This window comes from Canis lupus, chromosome 18, assembly GCF_003254725.2.
Source record: "Canis lupus dingo isolate Sandy chromosome 18, ASM325472v2, whole genome shotgun sequence".
NCBI classification, from domain to species: domain Eukaryota; kingdom Metazoa; phylum Chordata; class Mammalia; order Carnivora; family Canidae; genus Canis; species Canis lupus.
The window spans coordinates 39,176,541-39,200,928 of record NC_064260.1 but is presented as its reverse complement, the minus strand read 5'-3'; the positions used below and the strand labels follow the sequence as shown (position 1 = coordinate 39,200,928).

Here is a 24,388-nt window from a genome sequence, read left to right as displayed (position 1 = left end):
GAGTTTCCGTGTCTCATTATTTTCCCTACCACCTGAGAGTATTATCAAGGGCAGGATACAAATATTACTGAAGTTCTAATGTGAAGGTTGTGGGTAAATTAACTTCAACTGTTATTTCTAAGGTTTCATTATTTAAACAAAGCAAAAAGTAAAGTCTTTATTTCTATAATTCATTACTGTGCAAATATAAAACATAACTGCGATTTGTACATTTTCTCAGGGAATGGGAAATCGCTAAACTAAAAATTGTAATTGTAAACTAAAAAATTGTAATTTTTTTTAGTAAGGATGATGAAGTATCTGACAATAAAAGAGAAAATTTTTTACATGCAGTAATATTTAGGGATTGTCACAGGTGAAAAAATACTTTAGCCAATGTCCCAAGAGTAATATAGTCTGTATTTTTTGACCATTTATTATAGCAAGGCACAAAACTAAGCACCTAACACTTATTATCTGATTTAAATTATACCAGGATGCTAAATCTTATCTCAGAGTTTTAGCAGAGATTCCCGAATCAAGTACAAGCTGGCATAGCTGAATCTGTTGACTTTTAAAGCAGAGTATGTGGACATCTCCTTGTGGGAGCATCCACCCTGAATCCCAGATCCTCCAGCATTAGCAGATTGGATCACTTTCCTCTACTTTCCCTGAGCCTAGAAGAGAAGCACCTGGGGGAATGAAGTAATAATTTTGGGAGGATTTCTTTGGAAAGAATTGTCACTGTGACTCTCTTTTACCTTCACCCAAGCTAAGGGACAGAGCCTATTCTTCCAGAACTTGGAGGGCACAACAGTGCCTGTGTTTTCTGGAGCCAGGCATGGGCCACATGAAAGACGGAAGATTCTGGGTCATCTTAAAAAAGAACTCCCTCAAGTCAGCCTCCTGGTAGGATAATATCATCACAGTCCAGGAGTCAAGACAAGAAGCCAGGGAGCTACTGAAGGAGCCATATATGTCCAGCCAGAAGGGAAATTGGCTTCTCAGAGGACTAACAGATTGAACTCAGAGGTCAGGGTTAGTGGGGCTGAGGGGCATTCTGGCTCTGAAGAATGCAGGAAAGAATCCCCCAAGAGAAAGAGGCATGCCTCTGTCACTAGATTCCAATTATTCCAGCCAGCTCTTTCTGTCCTCTTCTTTGCATCCTGGCTTTGATCATGGACATAAGAGGGAAGGCCAGTAGTAGTGACTTGGGTTTGCCCCCTTTGACCACTGTCAAAAGCACCTGAGGCAGGAGAGGAGGATGTTGTAAATGGGAGAAGGGTATGTAGTCTGACATTACAGTCAGAGGAGGAAAGAAAACCATTTGTTTCCTGCTTTCAAGGAAAAACTATTAGATCTGCCTGTAATGTTAGTAAGTGGGAGGGAGGTCTGAGATAACACAGTAACTTTTTGAAGGGGCAATGATGAAAAATAATAAAGTTGTCTCCTACTTACACTCTGTGAACTTCAGCCCCTTCAAGAAACTGGTTACAAATCCTCAGTACCTGGGCGTTATTATCCCTAGATTATAGGTAAAATTAAAAAGACATCCCCAAAATCAGAAAACTCAAGTGATGGATCTGGGATTAGAATTGAAGTGGCTGTCCCAACGGCTTTTGTTTTCCCTCCCAGTACTGCACCCTAAGATTCTGCCAAAGCATCAATACTGGGAGATCTGACACACTTCCAATAACACTCTCGTTCCAGACTTTTGCTGTTTTCATTGAATGGTTTTTATTGAGAAGCAGTAAAAACTGTTTATAGTTTATGCAGTGATTCCACATCCATTCTTTAATTTAATCTTCATGATAATCTATGATAAGGAAGATATTATCATTACTTCTGTGTATCTCATTATGGACTTGACTGACACATCAGAAGGGTAATGAGCAGAAGAACATCTTGGATCTGCTATCTTACAAACTGCACAGATGCAGGAATGATGTTTGTTTTCTTCACTGTTGTATGCAGCACAAGGCTTGGTGCCTGGCACATAAAAGAAGTTCAATAATTATTTGTTGAATAAATGAATGCATGGTGTTTTCCAATTCTAATTTTTTTGTTATTATATCATGTTGCTTCTCTACCAATGAATGGTCTTGGAGAAATCTTACTCCATCTGGGAAACTCACTGTAAAACAAAGTTCCTGAATTTTAAATGAGTCTATCATAAATACATTTTATAGCAAATCATATTTTGGGCTTTTGCAAAGCATAAAATAGTAAAAAATATTTTCTCCTGAGCCAGTAATCTGATGAGGATAAATTATCTCTAAAGCCCCATAGCTATAAAGCATGCTATGATTGTGGAAGTGGGAATTCACTTATGAATTGCCTATTTTCAGAGACTGCATTGTACAATAATCAATAGAAAATAACCCATAATACTTTGTATGTAGAAAGTACTCAAGAGTTTAGGACATTTATTTATTTATCTAAACCATAGCCATGATTCTCAGTAAAAAGCTTCTTAATTAACTTTGCCAAATTCATTTTTGGCAAATAAGTGGATGTAGGAATTCCTTAGAATTCTGAGGACATTTCTACCATGATTTAGCTATGATGTTACAATGTCACCTAGGAATGCTGATCCATTTTTTCCATGAAACTCTCTGTTATTTATGTCTTCATTATAGAAGAGATAAAGCTATATTAGAAAGATAAGATAGAAGTGGGTCACTTTGTTGGGTCTCTGAGAGGACATGGAGACCCTGGTGTGGGTTCCCACTCTCCACATGCAGTGATGGTGCTCAGACCTGGAAGGCTGTCCAGCACTCATCTTGCCCTGGAATCATAATCATAAAATTAAGCTGCATGTATGAATTCCCTTGTGGCAATACTACAAACCTACTAGCCTTACTAGAAACAAGTAGGTCTAGACTGAGAGCCTATCTTCAACTATGGCATTTCTCTTTAAGTTTTTGGTTGAGTAAAAAACATTATTACCAGAGTTTTAAAGGCACCACCATATACACAACCAAGTCCCAACCTGCAGAAGTTTAGGTAATAATCCTCTCAACATTTTCCAGAAAATTGAATTCTTAGAAAATACAGGCTTAACACCTTCAATCAGAAGCTCTTTCTGTGTTAAATGCACTAGAGATGAGCACAAGTCTCTGTTACTATAAATGATCCCTATGGACCATCCACTTGTCAGAGTGGAACACAGATCCATCTCCAGTCCCTGAGATATACATAGTTCTTTGTGTCAAGGTCATCCCCCCCAAAAAAAACTAGTGTATACAGCCAAGGATTTCATTCCACTCATGAGGTTAAGCATAAAATCCCATGTCTTTTTTTTTATATATAGATTTCTATTGATGGGAGTTAGATGTAAGTGCAAAACACAGAACACTGCATTTTTTTAGATTTATCTATTTATTTTAGAGAGAGAGAATGCAGTGGGGAGAGGCAGGAATAGAGGGAGAGAAAGTCTTTAGTAGACTCTCTGCTTAGCACAGAGCCAGAGGTAGGGCTCAGTCTCATCACCCTGAGTTTCAGGACCTGAGCCGAAACCTAGAGTTAGACACTTAACCAACTGTGCCCCAGGTTCTCCCAGAACACTGCATTTTAGAACTCCAATGTCAAGGGGTCATCAGGGAAAGAAAATATATTAGCATAATTAATCATTGAAACCTAACTGAAATTAAATTTTTAAAAACACTCTTTAAAAAATAATTAAACTGTGAAGTATCTAAGAGAAGCAAAACTAAGTAGTCTGTAGATGTGAACTATAATATTGGTATATTACATAGAATAGATCATATACAGGACTGAGTGGATCCCAATTGATTGACTAAATAAGTGGAGAGGTGAATGGATAAAGGGATACCAATCAGCCCCCAACACTTGCAACTGGCCTGGAATCTTAGGAATCTACACAGATAATCTGTCTTTTTAGATTTCTCCTCCAATTTCCTTTCTACGTAAGAATTTATGCCCTACAAAACTTCCTCCTAGTAATAGTCCTATGGATGGCATCTTTGACCTCCTTGTTCCTCAAGCTGTAGATAAGCGGGTTCAACATGGGGATCACTGCTGTGTAAAATACCGACACCACTTTGTTGAGATCCAGTGAGAAACTGGCACTAGGCCGTACATAAATAAAGAAAAGAGTACCGTATAGGATGGAGACAGCGGTCAGGTGAGAAGAGCATGTAGAAAAGGCTTTGCGCCTCCCATCGGCAGAGTGGATCTTCATGATGGCAATGAGGATATAAATGTAGGAGACCACGATAGTCAAACCACTGAAGACTCCCACAGCTCCAGCCACAACAAAAACTACCAACTTAGTAAGCCTGCTGTCAGCACATACAAGGGAAAGCAGGGGGGACATATCACAGAAGAAATGATTAAGAACATTGGGGCCACAAAAAGGAAGACGAAATGCATTCGTTGTATGGGTCATGGTGTTCACAAACCCGATGATGTAGGGACCAACCACCAGCTGGACACAGAGTCTCTGGGACATGGCAACTGAATACAATAATGGGTTGCAGATGGCCACATAGCGGTCATAGGCCATGGACGCCAGGAGAAAACACTCTGCTGCCACAAAGAACCCAAAAAACCACTGTTGCAAAGCACAGCCCAAGAAAGAGATGGCCTTCCTCTTCACAAAGAAGTCGGTGAGCATCTTTGGGCTCACAACAGAGGAGAAGCAGATATCCACAAAGGACAAGTGGCTGAGAAAAAAGTACATGGGCGTGTGAAGGCGGGAATCAACCCAAATCAGAATAATCATACCCAAGTTTCCAGTTAGATTGATGAAGTAAAAACTCAGGAAGAGCAGGAAGAGGAAAACCTGCAATTGCGGGCTGCAATTCAAACCTGTGAAAATGAATTCGGTGACCCTGGTATAGTTTTCAAAGGCCATTGACTGGTTCTGGTTTTCACTAGAAGAACAGAGGAGTCACAACATATTTGATCAACATATCTTCAAAAATGGGACACAGAAAAAAGCATACCAGTAACTGGGAGAGCATCAGGGGGTGAGATGACTTAGTTGCATGCAGTAGACAAGGAAACAAAAGTAATATATGGACCAGTGCAAAAGATCAGATCTGAAGCTATTACATTTTAAGATTCTGCAGAAATCCACCAATATAGAAAGGAGAGGACAAAAATCTAGAAGTGAGAAGCAGCTTCCTCAGGGTCCCATGGCTAACTGATTGCAGAGATGGTTCCAGAACAGATGTCTAATAACTCACTGCAGCGAACTTTGCGTGAGTTCACCACACATGCAGCAGGGTGGAAGTGAAGGAATCTGCAGAAGAAATGAGAAGCCACTTATTTTTAGGACAGGTACCATGCACTTTGTGATTATAACCCAAGGCTAAATGCACCTGGAGCCCATCTTCTCTGACCCTGGAAAAGTCTTCGTTGTGAAACAGGAGTAATCATAGTTAGAGCTACCTTGTAAACTGTTGTGAGGGTACAGAGAGATAATGCATGCAAAGAATTTAGCAGAATCTCATTAGGTACCTTGATGAGTATACAATAATTGTTAATATTTTCACCTTACATGCTCCATTTAATAAGCCTTCAAGCTAAATATCATTATTTCATTTTACATAGGAGGAAAATTGAAGCTCAATCCACGTTCATGATGCTGATGACTGGCAGAGGTGGGCTTTGCACATGTATAAGTCCAAACGGACTGTGTTTTTTCCTTTGTCACACTGCAAAAATTGTGTGCTCACAATTCCAGTCCTCACAAAGAGATACGCAATTCAGTCCACTAGGAGTACAGAATGATGCAAGTTTGGCTGCTTATTCCTGGTGTTAAGGTTACAGCCAATGGCCACTAGTGAGAAGACCTTAGGATAATAGACTGGTGCCCTTGAGTATCACCTTTACGGAAATGTACAGGAAAGAAATCTGGAAAAGAGCCTAAATTATCCCACCTGTATACCCTCCATCTATCCCTTATCACCCTCTCTCACGGTGCCTTTGTGTAGGTCAGCTGATCTCTTTGACCCTGAGCTGCTTCATGTGTTCAGTGTAACTAAAATTCTGTCTCCTGCTCTCTCAGAACTCTCTTCCACTTAGAATGAGAGGAAAATATGTAAGTACTCTGAAAACTCTGAATACTTTACTTTTAAAAAAAATATATTTATTTGTTTGTTTGTTTGTTTGTTTATGAGAGAGAGAGAGAGCAGGGGAGGAGCAGAGAGAGAGAATCTCAAATAGACTTCATTCTGAGCTTGGAGTCTGATGCTGGGTTTGATCCCATGACCCTGAAGCTGAGCTGAAGTCAAGAGTGGGACACACTTAACCAAATGAGCCATCCAGGCACCCCTATACTTTAAAGAAGTTTTATTAGCCCAGGACTAGTGGAGTGCAACAATCATTCTTAGGCTAGATACTTTTCTTCCAATTTTCCAATATGAAATGTATTATTCAAAATTAGCAGGGTCTCCTCTTAGGCCAATAATACAGCTTACATTATATCCTCTGCTTCAGAGGGTTAAAGAAGAAGATGGGATGGTCAGGAAGACAGTCCACCCATCACACTCAGCTCTTTCTTAGGGCTCTTCAAGAGTCTAGGAACACCTCCAGAGTCCTCATACACTACATATCAGTCTTCCATTTGACAGTTGCCCAAAGCTCTTGGACAAGGCCTTATCAACCTTGGTTTCTAAACCTACCCAAGCCTTCCACGCACATTTTAATTTCTCAGCTTCTCTGCTGTATTTGATTCTTAGAAGAGAATATAGTGCTCCACAAAGATTGAACTACACAGAGCAGGGGAACACAACCAGCTCTCATGTTCAGAGCACTAGTAGAATATCAACCCAACCTATAATAATCTTCTCATAGCAAGGAAGACACCCAGGTGGTACAGATAGGGATGTGAGTTGAATTCATTGTTCTTTTTCCTTTTTGCTGCTACTAAAGCATCTCTGTCCCATTTTATACCAAGGCAAGTATATTTTGATCCAGTTGCAAAATCTAAGCTTATCTCTACATAAATTATCTCTTCTTAGATCTTGCTCAATGATCCAACAAAGATGAGGATCATGCCAGTCCTGGCCTTGAGCCAGACATATAATTTATTTTAATTCTACTTAAAATAATCTGTGTTCTCTTGAGCGTGTTGAAGAGCAGGTAGAAAAAAACAGAAAATGATTTAGAAGTTCTCAACTTACATTCTAATAGGCTCTCTCTTCTTTGAAGATGGCATGAAGAACTACCGTAAGAACGAGCCAAGTTTGTAAGCTTTCATCTCTCCCTTTAACGTGGCCACCTTCTCATGCACAATAGGTCCGAATTTTTAATAGTCATTTGGTTTTACTGTTTCTTTTCTTCCAAGAAGAAAATGTGGAATACTTGATGCAAAACATATCCAGAGGCTTCATCGATTAGATAAAAGTTCCCTAAATTAGTTACATCATCTTTTCTTTGTGGTTGCTATGGAAGATCCTCTGTCCCCAAAGTCTACCATATCTTGGGAATGAACCACTAAGGGAAAGTGCAAAGTTTTGCTTCATATCCTACATAAGTCCAAGGAAATCTGTTTTCTGATCATTTTATATTTGTTTTTTTTTTTTTGAACCACGGGAATTTTTGTATATATATATATTTTTTTTTTATTGGAGTTCGGTTTGCAAACATATAGCATAACATCCAGTGCCCATCCCATCAAGTGCCCCCCTCAGTGCCTATCACCCAGTCACCCCATCTCCCTGCCCACTTCCCTTTCCACCACCCCTTGTTCATTTCCCAGAGTTAGGAGTCTCTCAAGTTCTGTCTCCCTCACTGATATTTCCCACTCATTTTCTCTCCTTTCCCCTTTATTCCCTTTCACTAATTTTTATATTCCCCAAATGAATGAGACCATATAATGTTTGTCCTTCTCCAAATATATTTGTTTTTAACTGGAAATAGTCCCTCCATTCTCTCTGTTTCCAGGCTAAGCCAGGAACCACTATGGAATCCCTGGTAAACTGAAGTAGCATGGAGAGGGTGGGCCACTGGAGGACCTTAGTTCTCCCTGCCTCTCTTTCTATTGCATTCATATCTTGGGAGCGAGAGCAAAGAATCTGAAAAATGAACTTTTCTCAAAGATAGCATGTAGCCAAATAAATTAATCTTCCTAGGACTTCATCCAAAATATACAAAGAATTTAACCAAGGGCTGGAAGCGAATTTCTGAGAACACGGATCATTAAACTTTATAGCAATTATATTTGAACTTTTAGCCTATGGCAAGAGAAATACATTTCTAATTGCCAAGAAAAGAATACAAATAAATAAAACAAAATACTTTAGGGTCCTGTTTCATCTGCAAAACAAACACCATAAGCCTGACAAAACAGAGTCAATATGGGTTCCACCCTGAGTGATGAAAAGTGTAAGCCCTTCAGCAAACAACACAACTTCCCTACTCTAGGAGGTTTTATTGGTTTCATTTTTAATTTCTTAGAATGCTGCTATATTCTTTAAAGCAAATTTCTCCATGAAACCTTACTTTTTGATGATAACTCTCTGTTGACTCCACATATGAAAGACAATTCTGTTTCTTCCCTGAAGACTATTCAGATTTTGCTCATTTATTTATTTATTTTTAGTTTCAAGTTTTTATTTAAATTCTAGTTAGTTCATACACAATGTAATGTTGATTTTTGGTATGGAATTTAATGATTCAACACTTAGATATAACACTCATTGCTCATCACAAATGTCCTCCTTAATGTCCATCACCCATCTAGCCCATCCCCCCACCAACCTCCTCTCCATCAACCCTCAGTGTCTTCTCTGTCATTATGAGCACTGGGTGTTATTCTATATGTTGGCAAATTGAACACCAATAAAAAATAAATTTAAAAAAAGAGTCTGTTTTGTGGTTTGCCTCCCCCCTTTCTTTTTCCCCTATGTTTCATCTGTTTTGTTTCTTAAATTCCACATGTGAGTGAAATAATATGGTATGTGTGTCTCTGACGGACTTGTTTCACTTATCATAATACTCTTTAGCTCCATCCAAGTTCTTGCAAATCATGATGGCTGAGTAATATTCCATCTTCTTTATCCTTCATAAGTAGATGGACATTTGGGCTCTTTTCATAATTTGGCTATTGTTGATAATGAGTCGTCTGCATAATAATCCATTTTTATTGTATGACACTGTGAGTTTATAGGTTCAATATTGCTAATGGTTTTTATATGTGTGTTGTCTTAGGTAAAGTGTCTACAACAAGCAGTTGTCATTAGTCAGGATTTGGGGAATGACTCTGGCCCTGTTTATTGTCTTCCTGATGGTTGGTTATTTTCTTTGAAGAACTGGCTAATGCTTAGTCTGTAAACATAGTTATATTTTCTTTTGGGGGGCAAATTGTACTTTAATTTAAATGGAAATTAATATTTTCATTCTTCCTATGTTGCTTATCACAATTATGTTAAATCCCTTATGTAAATCTGTCTTGAATCTTCAGAATATATATTTCTAAGATTTCTTTTAAAATTTACTTCCTGAATGGGGTGTCTGGGTGGCTCAGTTAAGCGTCTGGCTCTTGATTTTGGCTCAGGTCATGATCCCAGGATTGTGAGATAAGCCAGCATCAGGGTCCACGCTGCATATGGAGCCTGCTTAAGATTCTCTCTCTCTCTCCCTCTCCTTCTGCTCCCTGCTTCTCTCCTTCCCTAAAAAAATAAAAATCAAAAATGGAGAAAAAATCATAACAAACACAAAAAAGGTTTAAAATTTACTTCCTGAAATAAGTCAAAGAAAGACAAATACTGTGTGATTTCACTTATATGTGGAATCTAAAAATATGAAACAAAACAAAAACTCATAGATACAGAGAAGTGCTGGGTGGTTTGGTAGTTGCCAGAGGCAGAGGTTGGAAAGGTGAGCAAAATGAATTATAAGATCAACAAGGCCTGAGGATGTAGGGTACAGCATGGTGACCATTGTCAATAATACTGTATGTATACTTGAAAGTTCCTTAGAGAATAGTTCTTAAAAGTTCTCATTCCAAAAAAAAATTGTAACTCTGTGGTGATAGATGCTAACAAAACTTGTGGTAACCATTCTGCAATACACATATATAGCAAATTATTACGTTGTGCACCTAAAACTAGTACAATGTTATATGTCAATTAAATTACTTTCTGAGGTCATAAAAACCTAAATTCCAAATCGTTTATTTTTAGGTATATTGATATAATCACTGTTGATTAAAGTTGAAATTTCAAATTCACAAGGCAAACCCATTTGCCAAAGAAAAAGCAAATAATTAAGTTTATTTTTAATGTACACTCTTAAAAGTTGTTTTCTTCACCTAAATGATTAATATTAGGCAAGGAAAAACGAGCAAAGGAAAGAAAGGTAAAAATAAACTATATTAAGCTTCACCACAGAGCATTCACCCTATGCTGCAAAAGAGTTGCAAATTTTTAGCTGACAATAAGGAAAAATTAATAAAATACATTTTATGCATTTTTGTTATAATAATATCAGATAAATATTGAAAAATGTTTCTAATTCATGCAATTTTAAGTTGAAACATTACCTCCTCCATAAAGAGCCTTCCTTCTGACATCTGCAGTCTAAAGCAAGCTCTCCCTCTAAATTTCAAAACCTATAATGACCCCACAAATGGAATTTATTGGTGCTACTTTTTATTATGGTGGTTTTCTGTCACATTTCTGTCACATGACCCTAAGGGAGAGAGACCACAACCCAGTCAATGCAACAGACATTGCGGTGTCCAGCGTAGCACTGCTAGGGCTGTACCAGCAGTTAAATTCAAAATACATCCCTAGTCTTTGGAAAATAGCTACCTCTCTCAGCCCTTCACCTGCCAAGCATCCTGAACACCCCACCCTCTACTCCATATCCAGACTTCCCTGAAATCTACCCACTGGGAAGATAATGGGAGGACAGCTCAGGGCTGCAGGACCTTTTTAAACCAGCGTTCTCTTTGATGGATCAGTGCCCTTGTCCCACCAGTTATATTTTGAATACCATCCCTGACTGAGGCCCACTCTTTGCAAGATTCTGTAACATGGGGTGAGGTATGCAGAGGGGACCAAAGAGTGGTTTTTGAAATAATTCAGCTTACTTTCTTGTGCCCTTATAAATGGCAATACATTAATGACCAAATAAATAAATAAATAAATAAACAAACAACTTGATTTTTTTTTAAAATATCATTGGCTGGGGATCCCCGGGTGGCGCAGCGGTTTGGCGCCTGCCTTTGGCCCAGGGCGCGATCCTGGAGACTGGGGATCGTATCGCACGTCCGGCTCCCTGTGCATGGAGCCTGCTTCTCCCTCTGCCTGTGTCTCTGCCTCTCTCTCTCTCTCTGTCTGTGACTATAATAAATAAATAAAAATAATAAATAAATAAAATATATAAAAAAATATATCATTGGCTAAGGAATGTCAGGGAACAGAAATCTTGAGTTGAACTGTTACTCCAGTTGACAATACATATAGATATTTTCCACTGAAAAATTATCAGCATAAGGATTTTTTCAAATTTACATTTGAATTTTTTTAAAGAATCTGCATTTATATAAAGCATTTCACTACTAAATATATCAAGAAAGATTCCAAAAATGCTAAGTAGGGTATAAAATGCCAGACATCCTGAAAAATAGACTTTCTGTATAATGATGATGCTTACCAGAACAGAGGACTGAATACAAGTGCTACCATTAAGCTATAGATTTTCTAACAATAAGGTAAAAAAAAGAAAAAAAGACTGTTTAATAAAAGGAGAGCTTGAGAACCAAGCAGACGTAATTTGACATCTCTGTCTGCCATTCCCTTCCATGTAACTTCAGAAAAGTCACTCCACTTCCATGACCCTCACTTTTCATTATCTCCTGAATGAGAAGGATTTCTACCACACAGAGTTGCTTTAAAATAAAATTATCTGTACAAAGCCTACAACATTACATTTTACCTAAGAATTTTACATCACGTGTTCTTTTTCTTCTTTCTTCTTTTCTTGTTTTATTTTGAGATAGAGAGAAAGCAGGAGGAAGGGAGAGGCAGAGACTATCTCAACCAGCTCACAAAGCCCTGTGAGGGGCTCCATCTCACAACCCTGAGATCATGATCTGAGCTGAAATCAAGAGTCCAATGCTCAACTGACTGAGCTACTCAGACACCCATATAGCACCTGTTCTTTAAGAGGGTTTCAATAGCTCAGTTGACAACAGCATTTTACAATCACCACTATTATTAATATGTAAGTGTTATCCCATGAAGAGGAAGGGGATTATACTTGGGATATTTTTAAATTCCTGAATAATTAGATTAAAATACAAATATGAAAAGCCACAAAAACTCAAACATAAATGCCAAATATTCTAATCTATACTCAATATTTAAAGATGGGAGTTGTAATAAAAATGAAAAAAAGCCCACACAATTTTATTTATTTTCAAAGTTGCAAAGGACAGACCAGGAAAAGTATTTGTAACTAATGTTATGAAGGCTTTTTATTTATTGTTATGATGATGTAAGGAGTTATAAGAATGTTTGACCACAGAGTAAAATCCCTGAGCTATGTATTCTAACCTGTGTTACTCTTCATAGGAAGTCGTTCTCCCTTTATACCTTACTCCCAAAATTTGAAAGATAAGAATGGGAGAGTAGATCAGAGATGTTAAATTTCTATGTGTGATAAACATTTATATGATGAGATATCCAATATAAAGTATAGTAGCCCCCTTTTATCTGTAGGGGTTGCATGCAAAGACCCCCAGTGGATGCCTGAAACCGTATATGAGTACTGAACCCTCTACAAACCCCATTTTTTCCTACATGTATATACCTAGGATAGAGTTTATTCATAAATTAGGCACAGTAAGAGATTAATGACAATAATAATATAATAAAACAATTATAACAATATATTGTAAAGTTATGTGAATGTGGTCTCTCCCAAAATATCTGACTGTACTGTGCTCATCCTTCTTCTTGAGATAATGTGAGATGATAAAATGTCTACATGATGAGATAAAGGGAGGTGAATGACATAGGCACTGTGACATAGCTTTGGGTCATCATTGATCTTCTGACAATACCTCAGGAGGAGGATCATCTGCTTCCAGACCTTGATTGACTGCAAGTAACTAAAACCTCAGAAAGCAAAACCAAAGATAATGGGGGGACTAGTATACATAGGCCCAAACACACATAATGTGTATTTGATTTCACAGCCCTTCAAAATTAATTTTTAGACTTTTGAAAACTTTTTCCAACCCTCCTACTTTTTTTTTCGTCTTTGAACTATTTCATTTTTTTTATTTTTATAATTATTATTATTCTTTACATTTGTTTTTATTTAAAATTATAACACCCAGTGCTCATCCCATCAAGTGCCTTCCTCAGTGCTGGTCACCAAATCACCCCATCTCCCCTCCCCTTCCACAACCCTTTGTTTCCCAGAGTTAGGATCTCTCATAGTTTGTCTCCCTCTCAAATTTTTCCCACTCGGTTCCCCTCCTTTCCCTTATAATCTCTTTCACACAATATAAGAAATATATATTCCACATATAAGTGAAACCATATAATAGATTGTCCTTCTCCAATTGATTTATTTCACTCAGCATAATACCCTCCAGTTCCATCCACGCTGAAGCACTTACCTTAATTACGTTTTCAATTATTAAAGAAAACGTTAGACAAAATTATTGATTGGTAAGCTGTTGCTGCCATCTAGCGGCTAAGTTTAGAGACACCTTAAGGAGGAATTCTTACAAAGCTATTTCACTAAGGAAACCTGCCTACCTTTTATTTAAACAGCCTATATTCACTGAGACCATGTCAATAGATGACTTTTAAAAATGAGGATGATCATAAAAGATACATCATGACTAATATGAAATTGTGCCTGTCATGGTACTGAAAGCACATACTGTAAAACAAACCTTGACCCTCTTCTTCTAAAATAATACTGAATATTTTAAACTAGGTTTTTATGAATTGAGGATCTAAGGCCATCTTGAGGGAATCTTTATTAACATGGAACTGGAGAGAGACTAATCTCAGCCTTAAAGGTTAATAATGCTTCATTACATTCATTTCAAAATGACCTCAGAAGCATTTAACAAACTTCTATTGAATCACTTCTGAGTCAGATATTGTGCTAGACTCTGATGATAAAGTAGTATTCCCCAGACCATGCGATAAGGAAGCATTATTTCTCTTTTCTAGGCTACTAAAATTTTATAAAATTTGATTAGGAGCAGATGGCATCATATGCCTTCCTAACATTTATAAAGATGATTATATAAAATTTTTATTAGACTAGCAATAATAATAATACTATAAATATCAATCACAATCTTCTGAGAAGTTATCTGTAGTAACTTTCTTAATGTTATAATAATAAAGTGCCCTATATAGGTATTATCTCCATTTCATAGATGAGTATAGTAAGAAATGTTTTTGTTTAAATTTTCTGTATTATTGGATATAGCTTCTTTTTTTATTTTTAAATATTTTTTTTCAATTTTTATTTATTTATGATAGTCACAGAGAGAGAGAGAGAGGCAGAGACACAGGCCGAGGGAGAAGCAGGCTCCATGCACCGGGAGCCCGATGTGGGATTCGATCCCGGGTCTCCAGGATCGCGCCCTGGGCCAAAGGCAGGAGCCAAACCGCTGCGCCACCCAGGGATCCCTGGATATAGCTTCTTATTTTGAATTTGGTTCTATGTGGTCTCACTTGTGAAATGTGAATATAACTGGGCCATTCCCATATAAATTCTCTCTCTCCTCTCCTTCTTTCTTCCTCTTCCTCTCTTTCTACCTATCATTCATACACATGAATTTAAACATATTTTTAAATGTTTTTTTTTTATTGTCTCTCACATTGGTAGGGGAGAAGAAATGTGTGAAAATGGCATCTCTTTCTCTCTCCAGACATCTTCCTTAAACCTTTCTTTCTCTTTCCTCAAAGTTCCATATCAAATGTGTCCATCTGGAATAGACCAGATGTCTCTCTTCCCTTCTTTGGCAGAAGAACCACTCTCTCAGGATAAATACCATGTCCATCCCACACCTGGTGGGACTGTAAATCATGAGACTCTGCCTCTCCAAAGCCTCAGATGTAGGCACTTGCTCCAGGAGGGGAAGTCGGTCACAGAATCCCAATGCCCTGGACACAGCCACCAGATGGGGGGCGGGGGCAGAAACTGGCCCAAGCATGTAGTGCAAGCACACCTTGGAGATATTGTGGGTTCAGTTCCAGAGTACTGCAATAAAATGAATATTACATTAAGTAAGTCAAATGAATTTTTTGGCTTTCCAGTATATATAAAAGTTATAGTTACATCATACTGTAGTTTATTATGTGCAATAGCATTATATCTAAAAGAAAAATGTACATACCTTAATTAAAAATACACTATTGCTAAAAAATGCTAACCATCATCTGAGCTTTAGGCAAGTTATGATCCTCTGCTGGTGGAAGGTCCTGCCTCCATGTTGATGGCTGCTGACCAGTCAGGGTGGTGCTGAACCTTGGGATGGCTGTGGCAATTTCTTAAAGTAAGACAACAATGAAGTTTGCCACACCCATTGACCCTCCACTTGACCTTATTAATTGGTCTAATTTCAGTATGATGTCTCAGAAAATAAGAGGGGGAGAAGGAGAGAGACAGGGTCACCAGCCAGTTGGTGGAGCAATAAGAACCCACATTCACCGTAAGGTTTGCCATTTTATATGGGTGTGGTTCATGGTGCCCCAATTACAATAGTAACACCAAGCTCACTGACCAGAGATCACTATAATAAATATAATAATTTATATTATTTTATTATTTTATAATAACAAAATATTGCAGGAATGACCAAAACATGAGACACACACACACACACACACACACACACACACAAAGTGAGCAAATGCTGTTGGAAAAATATTGCCGATAGTATTGCTCATCACAGGATGGTAAACCTTCAATTTGTAAAAGATACAAGTATCCATGAAGCACAATAAAGTGAAATGAAATAGAGAAGGTATACTTGTATTTGTTTCTCTCGAAGGGTGTCAAGTGAGGAGAAAGAAAATGAATAGAACTACACACCATCTTAAGTATTTTCTCCTAATTTTATTCTCCTTTAATTCACTGAAGCTTTAAAAGTCAAGCCAATAGTCAACCAAGGTGTGATGTGGGTGTTCTGCTCCCATCCTCTGCTTTCAAAAGAGGGATTTATATCAGTTTGAATTAGGATTGGTGATATAAGAGGGGAGACTCAAAATAACAGTAACTTTAAAAATTATTTCAAGAAATGTATTTTCTCTATTATAAAACAAATCTGGAGGTGGCAAATTTAGGGCTGATAATGGCTGATATACAGCATCTAGAACCTAAATGCTTCTTCGTGGTACAAAATGAGTGTTCAAGGTCCAGCCATTAAATCTGCATTCCAGGTAATAGGAAGGATACAGATGAGAGAAAAGGCACTTCCTGAAATTCTAAGGAAACCTCCTAGAGCACCTTACAAAGTTTCCACTTACCTGTCAGGACTTAGTCACACGTCAACCCTAGCCTACAAAGAAAATTGAAAAATGCAGTCTTTTATTGTGGTTTCAATGTGCCCAGCTAAAGGTGGGACCTCTATCAAAGAAGGGGAGAACAAAAGATAGGATGCTTCTTCAGTAGTTTCTGTGGTAGAGACAAATGGAACCTATTTGGTTTCTTTTCTTCTTAGCTATTCTTTTTCCGAGGTAATCTCATTAGGGTGGGGGTATCAGCATAACAGCTAAGAATGTAAAAATCCCATCCCCACCACTTATTAGCTGAATGATGCTGCCTCCATCCTGACATCTACTCTATCCCATTATGCTATTTGTAGTAACAGTAGTAGCAATTAAAAATGGTCTTGAGAGGAATGTTTACTAGAAAATAGTCTATTTAAAATATTTGATTTATGATTTAGTTTAAGACAGGCTAAAATAATATTTAATATGAAATTTTGTAAAATTACACACCTAGAAACACACAGAGAAAATTTCTGGAAGAATATAAGCCAAAGATTTAATATACTTTATCTGTACAAACAAAATCATATTGCAACAATGTGTTATTCAAGATTTCATTATCTTTAAAATAGACTGTGTACATTTATGTGTATCTGAATTCTATATATACTAGACAAATATACATAAATGGGAAAATGCCTGAAATAAGTGTATTAAAATAGGCACAGTTTTTATATGTGGCTAGTGAAATTACATGATTTTATTCTTTTTTGTGTTCCACCTTCCAAATACTCTACAATAATTAAGTCCCCCCAAAAATGTGTTCTTACCGCTTTCTGTAAGCAACAACAAAAATTATTAAATTTAGTTACCTATTGTATATTATTATTAGTTCAAAGATTTTTATTCAATTTATACATTAAATTATATAATATCCTAAGTAAATTGAAGCATCTTCTCAATTAAAAAAATAATTTTTGCTTCATCATTGAAAAATAGTGGTATAAACCATGGAGAAAGTGGTTTCTTGAGGGCAGAAAGCCTTTCATTATACTCAATGGGAACTCTTGTTAGGTTATAGGTGAGTGTGCTTTCCATCAGCATCATGAGATTTGCCTTCAGCCCCATTATATTTGGCATTTGAATTGCTCGACTGAGGTTCAAGGAGATTGCAGTTACTGACCTACCACCCTGAGTTCAGATGATGGCTCACATCCATCTGGATGAGTTCTAATGGGGCGCCTGGGTGGCTTGGTCAGTTAAGCATCTGCCTTCAGCTCAGGTCAGGATCTCAAGGTCCTGAGCCCTGTGTCATCATCAGGCTCCCTACTCAGAGGAGAGTCTGCTTCTCCCTCCCCCTCTGCCCCTTCCTCCCTTGTTCTCTCTCTTTCTTTCTCTATCAAATAAATAAATAAAATCTTTATAAAAAATAAAATAAATAAATGAGTTCAATTGGTCCATTCCTTAGATGAGCTACCCATAAAATATCAGGAGCCTTGGCAAAAGTAGAATGTCTCATATTCTGTATGTTGGCAAATTGAACACCAATAAAAAATAAATTTATTATTAAAAATAAATTTAAAAAATATTTAAAAAGTAGAGTGTCTCACAGATGATTCCGGTGGATTCCAGGGAATTTTTAAGCACTTGAAGAAGACCTGATATCACCCATTCCATTCTGAATGTCAGATTCTTCACCAAGAGATATTTTATATGAACAGGTGCTTATAATCAATTCCATATCCTGGGGCACCTGGGTGGCACAGTCAGTTACGCATCTGCCTTTGGCTCAGGTCATGATCCCAAGGTTCTGGGATCGAGCCCCATGTCAGGCTCCCAGCTCACCAGAGAGCCTGCTTCTCCCTCTCCCCATTTGTGCTGATGTGCTCTCTCTTGCTCTCTCTCTCTCTCTCTCTCTCTCTCTCTCAAATAAATAAGTGTATTATTATCTAAGTATGTCTTAACTTTGGTTATTAATTGATTGATATATTTGGCAGCTCCCACATTCGGGGCATATATATTGATGATTGTTAAGTCCTCTTGTTGGATAGATCCTTTAAGTATGATATAGTGTCCCTCTTCATCTCTCACTACAGTCTTAGGGATAAATTTTAGTTTATCTGATATAAGGATGGCTACCCCTGCTTTGTTTTGAGGACCATTTGAATGGTAAATGGTTCTCCAACCTTTTATTTTCAGGCTGTAGGTGTCCTTCTGTCTAAAATGAGTCTCTTGTAGACAGCAAATAGATGAACCTTTTTTAAAAATCTGCAATCCCTTTTCTTGACCAGAAATATTTTCTTAAATGGTTTATAAAACTTTCATTATTTGAGTGACACATAAAATGTGGTATAGCTTGTCTGGTGGTGTCTCCCAACATCATGAAGTGAACAAAATCTAAGATTCTACGACCCACATTATTTCTCCATCACAACTCCCCAAGGCTGCAAGAGGCAAGTATTCTGGGAGGGAGATGCAGGGTTGTGATTTGAATCAATTCATGCTGAGTGAAACTCAGAGTGGCCACTGAATGACTTGAATGACTCTCTTGCTCTTACCCTTAAATAGCTCTCCTCCCAGATTGCTTCAGATATGTGCGTGTCCCATCACTCATACCAGAGGGAACATGGGGCTCACAAAACTCCCTGTGGACCCCAGACTGAACCAAAGCTACTACCTGGATCCCAATAACTCAGGTGTAAAAGGTTTGGGGTGTTTTGTTGTAGTTTTTTTTAATGTTGCATAATTTTCCTAGTCCAAAATCACAGATAAAACAGATCAGGTTCGTATTTGTACCCTGTAACATTAAGCTTAGAGATTCTATGAAAAAAAAAAAAAAAAACGCAATGGGAAAGGGGGAAAAAAACCAAGAGAATGCTCACGAACCTTCCTTTGGTGCAGGATCTGTGCTGTAAAGAAAGGCACAGCCTAAAACATTGATAATTTTCCTTTCAGCAAAAAAAAAAAAAAAAAGTAAGTCACTTATTTCAACACTGACAACAAAGACACACATCTGAGAGTGTTGATCCCAGCCTTCACCTAATTAACTGCTTCAAAAATAAATAAATAATGTAAATTAAATGGAAGAAATTTCCGAGCTAAAATCTGAATCCTTTTCAAAGCAACCCATTGGCACTAATTCTGTCTGTCTAGTTTCCTAGCCCATGACTCATACCTGCTGTCTGAAATAGTTGCCTCACTGAATCTGTGATTATCCTTAGCCTACATATCACTTCATTGTCTTGGTATTCAGTTCTCTGCACAACTTGCTCACTCTCTCTGATTGCAAACCACCCTATGACCAGTCATTGCAAAGTGATCTGCTTAGAATAACTGCAATATTTAAAGCATGATCCCAAGAATGGATGGCTAGGACACCATCATCCCATCAACACTGCCAAAGAAAATATTTGTTTATCCAGTAAATCCATCATGAAATTTATTAGTCACAGACTTGAGATACATTTATACTCTAGCTCTCCCTGTATTGTTACCAAGGCAGGTTTCACTCTCCTTTTTCCCCCTCTATCTTTCCATAATCTAGAGATAAATTTTATATTTTTAGATCACACTCAGCGATCAGAGCTCAAAAGCCTGCAGATTGTTGCACCAAAAGTGTTGCACCAAAACAACACTTTTCAGAAATCACTTTTCTCTTACCTGAAGTAATTATAATACCTCTTGAATTGTTTAAATGTTTTATGAGGGACAGAAAGGTGTTAAAAAATGTGTAAACTACATCTTATTGTATTTTTCTTTTTTTCTAATTTGGAACAACAATAAAAGGCTAACATGAAAACAGGATATACATTTTCTGCATTTTAGTTTACCTCTGACTTCTCAACACCTCTGATTCTTTAGAATTTTCTTCTTCTCTCATTCACCTGTTTGCATTTTATTTCTAAATTATATAAGTGATACCTACTTATTTTTGTCGAAAGAAACAGAAAAAACTAAATATCAAATATTAAAGTAATAGTTGGAACAACTTCAGAGCTAAATATGTAGAGAGGCATCTCTCTTGCCACTTGTAACTTGGTGGAAAAGTAAGAATATAAGTTTTGTGTTGTCAATATTGTTCACTTTTTACTTGTCTATATTTACTTTTTTCTGCAGTGATTATGACGTGGTATTCTTAGAAGACAAGAATAAAGAAAATAGGCATAAAAGATATTTAAAGGAAATGATACGAGGAATTTCTTTAGTTAAAAGAATCATCCATAGCTAAGTGACCTGCTCTGTTTCCTATTTTCAATTCTGTGTTTAGGGATGGTGACCATACATGTCATTCCAATAAATTGCACCTGGTCTGGACATATTGGTCCAGCCAGTGCCGTAGTATTAATAGCTAGATGATCCAACACTTATTAGATTTTTATCCTATTCCCAATAATAAAATTGTTTGAAGAAGCATAATTACTCTGACTCAGGACTGGGAATTTTTATCATCTTCACACACGTGATTGAAATGGAGCTTTAAAAAAAAATTGGCAAGGATACCATATTCCAAATTCTGCCCATTGCTTAGCATCTTCAGATGAGGACCAGGTATACCTTTCACATCTAGAAGGTATATATATATATATATATATATATATATATATATATATATATATTATTACTATTATATACTATTATATTATATATTATACATTATTATATATTACTATATAATATAATATAATAATATATAATATAATATAATATGTGTATATATATTTTTTATTCCTGACAGGAATTTAACTTCTGATGCAAAACTTCCTCCTGATGATCATTCTGTGCATGGCAGCTTTCACTTCTTTATTTCTCAAGCTGTAGATGAGAGGATTCAACATGGGGATCACTGCTGTGTAGAACACTGAGACCACTTTATTGACATCCAGGGAAAAAATTGCACCTGGCCTCACGTAGATAAAGAAGAGTGTCCCGTATAAGATGGACACCGCGGTGAGGTGGGAGGAACAGGTGGAAAAGGCTTTGCGCCTCCCATCGGCAGAACGGATCCTCAGGATGGCAGTAAGGATGTAAAAATAGGAGATTATAATGGTCAGGCTACTGACAACCAGTACGGCTCCAGCCACAATGAAAACTAACAATTTATTGATCCGGGTGTCAGCACATACCAAAGAAAGAAGGGGGGACATGTCACAGAAGAAATGATTGATAATGTTGGAGCCACAAAAGGGAAGTCGGAAAGCAGCCGTGGTGTGAGTCATGGTGCTCAGAAACCCAACAGTGTAGGGTCCAACCACCAGCTGTATGCAGAGTCTCTGTGACATGGCAACAGAATATAATAATGGGTTACAGATGGCAACATAGCGATCATAGGCCATGGATGCCAGCAGAAGACACTCAATGGCCACAAAGAATCCAAAGAACCATTGCTGCAAAGCACAGCCCAGGAAGGAGATGGCCTTCTTTTCAGCGAAGAAGTCGGTGAGCATCTTGGGACCCACAACTGAAGAAAAGCAGATGTCCACGAAAGACAGGTGACTGAGAAAAAAGTACATGGGTGTGTGAAGGCGGGAATCCATCTGGATGAGAATAATCATACCCAAGTTTCCTGTCACGGTAACAAAGTAAAAAAGTAGAAAGAGCAAGAAAAGGAAGACTTGCATCCGAGGATGATACTTCAAGCCTATGAAAATAAATTCTGTGATTCTTGTATGGTTTCCATCAGCCATCGATTGTGTTGGTCTTCTAGAGTGAGAAAAACAGAAAATAGATATGCATACGACTTTAAGTTCTTTAAAAGCATAACATAATACACAAGAAAAGAAGCTGTAGGCCCAATTTTGGAAAAATCGATATAAGAGACTAAATTAATGCTAGCAAATCAAACATAGTAAAGCTCTTAAAAGCAATATGGCTTAAACGTTTTAAAGAGAAAATTAGAACTAAGAATTGGGTCACCATTAGAAAACCTGTAAAATTACTCACCACATTTACATATTAAAAGAAAATGCATTATAATTATTTCAATAAAATTCTTTAATTTGATACATATGGCTCTCAAAACCACAACAACAAAGAAAAAAAATCCCAAACTGCAAATGAAAAGGAATTACTTAACTCAGTAAAAAGAATCTTTCTGAAGCTTCCAGAGAATATATGTGTACAGTGTAAGTAATAGAAACACTCACACTATAACCAGAAACTATATATTCTCACAATTTGTACTATTTAACATTATACTGGAGAACACATTCAAAGTACTAAGCCATAAAAAAAGAATGAAGATGTTAGAATTCTAGAAAACAGAGTTAAGAAAATACTGACACTGTTTGCAGGCAAAATAGTCATCCACATAGAAAAATGTACAACAGTCAACCAATAAGATAACTTTCTTAGAAAAAATGAAACAGTTCAACAAAATAGTGAAGATCAGTGTAGGAAAGTCAATAATAACTACCTATGAGTTATAATGGAAAAACTTACATTCATTCACTAATTGATAAAATAGCTATAAGTAAGCCTAACAAGGAATATTCTAGATTCATATAAAGAAAAATATAAATTATAGAACTTTACTGTGCAAGAGAAGAAATGTCTAAATCAGTGAAAAATACATTTCGTGTATTTTTATGTGTTTATTAAGATTCATTTCTGGGGATCCCTGGGTGGTGCAGCGGTTTGGCGCCTGCCTTTGGCCCAGGGCGCGATCCTGGAGACCCAGGATCGAATCCCACGTCGGGCTCCCGGTGCATGGAGCCTGCCTCTCCCTCTGCCTGTGTCTCTGCCTCTCTCTCTCTCTCTCTCTCTCTCTCTCTGTGTGTGTGTGTGTGTGTGTGTGTGTGACTATCACAAATAAATAAAAATTTTTAAAAAAAAAGATTCATTTCTTCCTGAGAAAGCAAAAATTAGCTAAAGCTAATTTAACAGGGAGAGTGAGAATCAAGAACAATTCTGATGAGCTTAAAGCAAAGCCAGGCTATGTATAAAGGGGCCAACAACATCAGAACAGGTCTAGACTGAACAGGTAGCATGGGGTCCTGTTTCCTTGAAAACCACAAAGGTAAGATAGATGTAGAAGGTTGTATCCAGACATCCTTCATGTGGAGTTCTGTACCTGTGTAGGGAATTGAGATTGTTTTGCTCTATCAGACTAATTTAGATATTCCAGACCAGAGTAGGAGGTTTTATCTTGCTGATATAATGTCAAACAAAAATTTTAGATAGCTTGTAATTTTAGAAATTAAGTTTCTCATCGAATAACAAATAATAAATAAAGGGGGGAGGAGCAAGATGGCGGAAGAGTAGGGTCTCCAAATCACCTGTCTCCACCAAACTACCTAGAAAACCTTCAAATTATCCTGAAAATCTATGAATTCGGCCTGAGATTTAAAGAAAGACCAGCTGGAATGCTACAGTGAGAAGAGTTCGCGCTTCTATCAAGGTAGGAAGACGGGGAAAAAGAAGTAAAGAAACAAAGGCCTCCAAGGGGGAGGGGCCCCGCGAGGAGCCGGGCTGAGGCCGGGGCGAGTGTCCCCAGGACAGGAGAGCCCCGTCCGGAGACCCAGGAGCTGCACCAACCTTCCCGGGCGGAGAGGGGCTCGCGGGGAGGTGGAGCAGGACCCAGGAGGGCGGGGATGCCCTCGGGCTCCCGGGGACAGTAACAGCAACTGCGCGCCCAGGAGAGTGCGCCGAGCTCCCTAAGGGCTGCAGCGCGCACGGCGGGACCCGGCGGGACCCGGAACAGCTGAAGGGGCTCGGGCGGCGGCTCCGCGGAGGGGGCTGCGCGGCCCCGGGAGCAGCTCGGAGGGGCTCGGGCAGAGGAAGAGGCTCCGTGCAGAGGGGGCTGCGCGGTTCCAGGAACAGCTCGGAGGGGCTCGGGCGGCGGCTCCGCGGAGGGGGCTGTGGCCCGAGAGCGCGAATCCAACAGCGCAGGCTCCGGAGCACAGGGCGCCGGGACACAGCCCAGGATCCCGCCTCCCCCGGGACAGGCAGAGGCCGGGAGG

General features: G+C 38.1%; 2 protein-coding genes across 2 annotated transcripts; both read right to left on the bottom strand.

Annotated features, from left to right (window-relative positions):
• Positions 1–3,916: 3,916 nt before the first annotated feature.
• LOC112663694 (olfactory receptor 1009-like) lies at positions 3,917–4,858 on the bottom strand. The gene has a single exon (XM_025452769.3). It carries the CDS (start codon positions 4,856–4,858, stop codon positions 3,917–3,919), a length of 942 nt encoding a protein of 313 aa, XP_025308554.3.
• A 16,311-nt stretch (positions 4,859–21,169) lies between these two features.
• Positions 21,170–22,114, bottom strand: LOC112663147 (olfactory receptor 1009). Its single transcript, XM_025451726.1, has one exon. The coding sequence runs from the start codon at positions 22,112–22,114 to the stop codon at positions 21,170–21,172; it is 945 nt and encodes a 314-aa protein (XP_025307511.1).
• Between the last annotated feature and the right edge of the window lie 2,274 nt (positions 22,115–24,388).

Coding starts and splice junctions, on each gene's coding strand:
- LOC112663147 (XM_025451726.1), bottom strand. CDS start 22,114: ATGGCTGATGGAAACCATACAAGAATCACAGAATTTATTTTCATAGGC.
- LOC112663694 (XM_025452769.3), bottom strand. CDS start 4,858: ATGGCCTTTGAAAACTATACCAGGGTCACCGAATTCATTTTCACAGGT.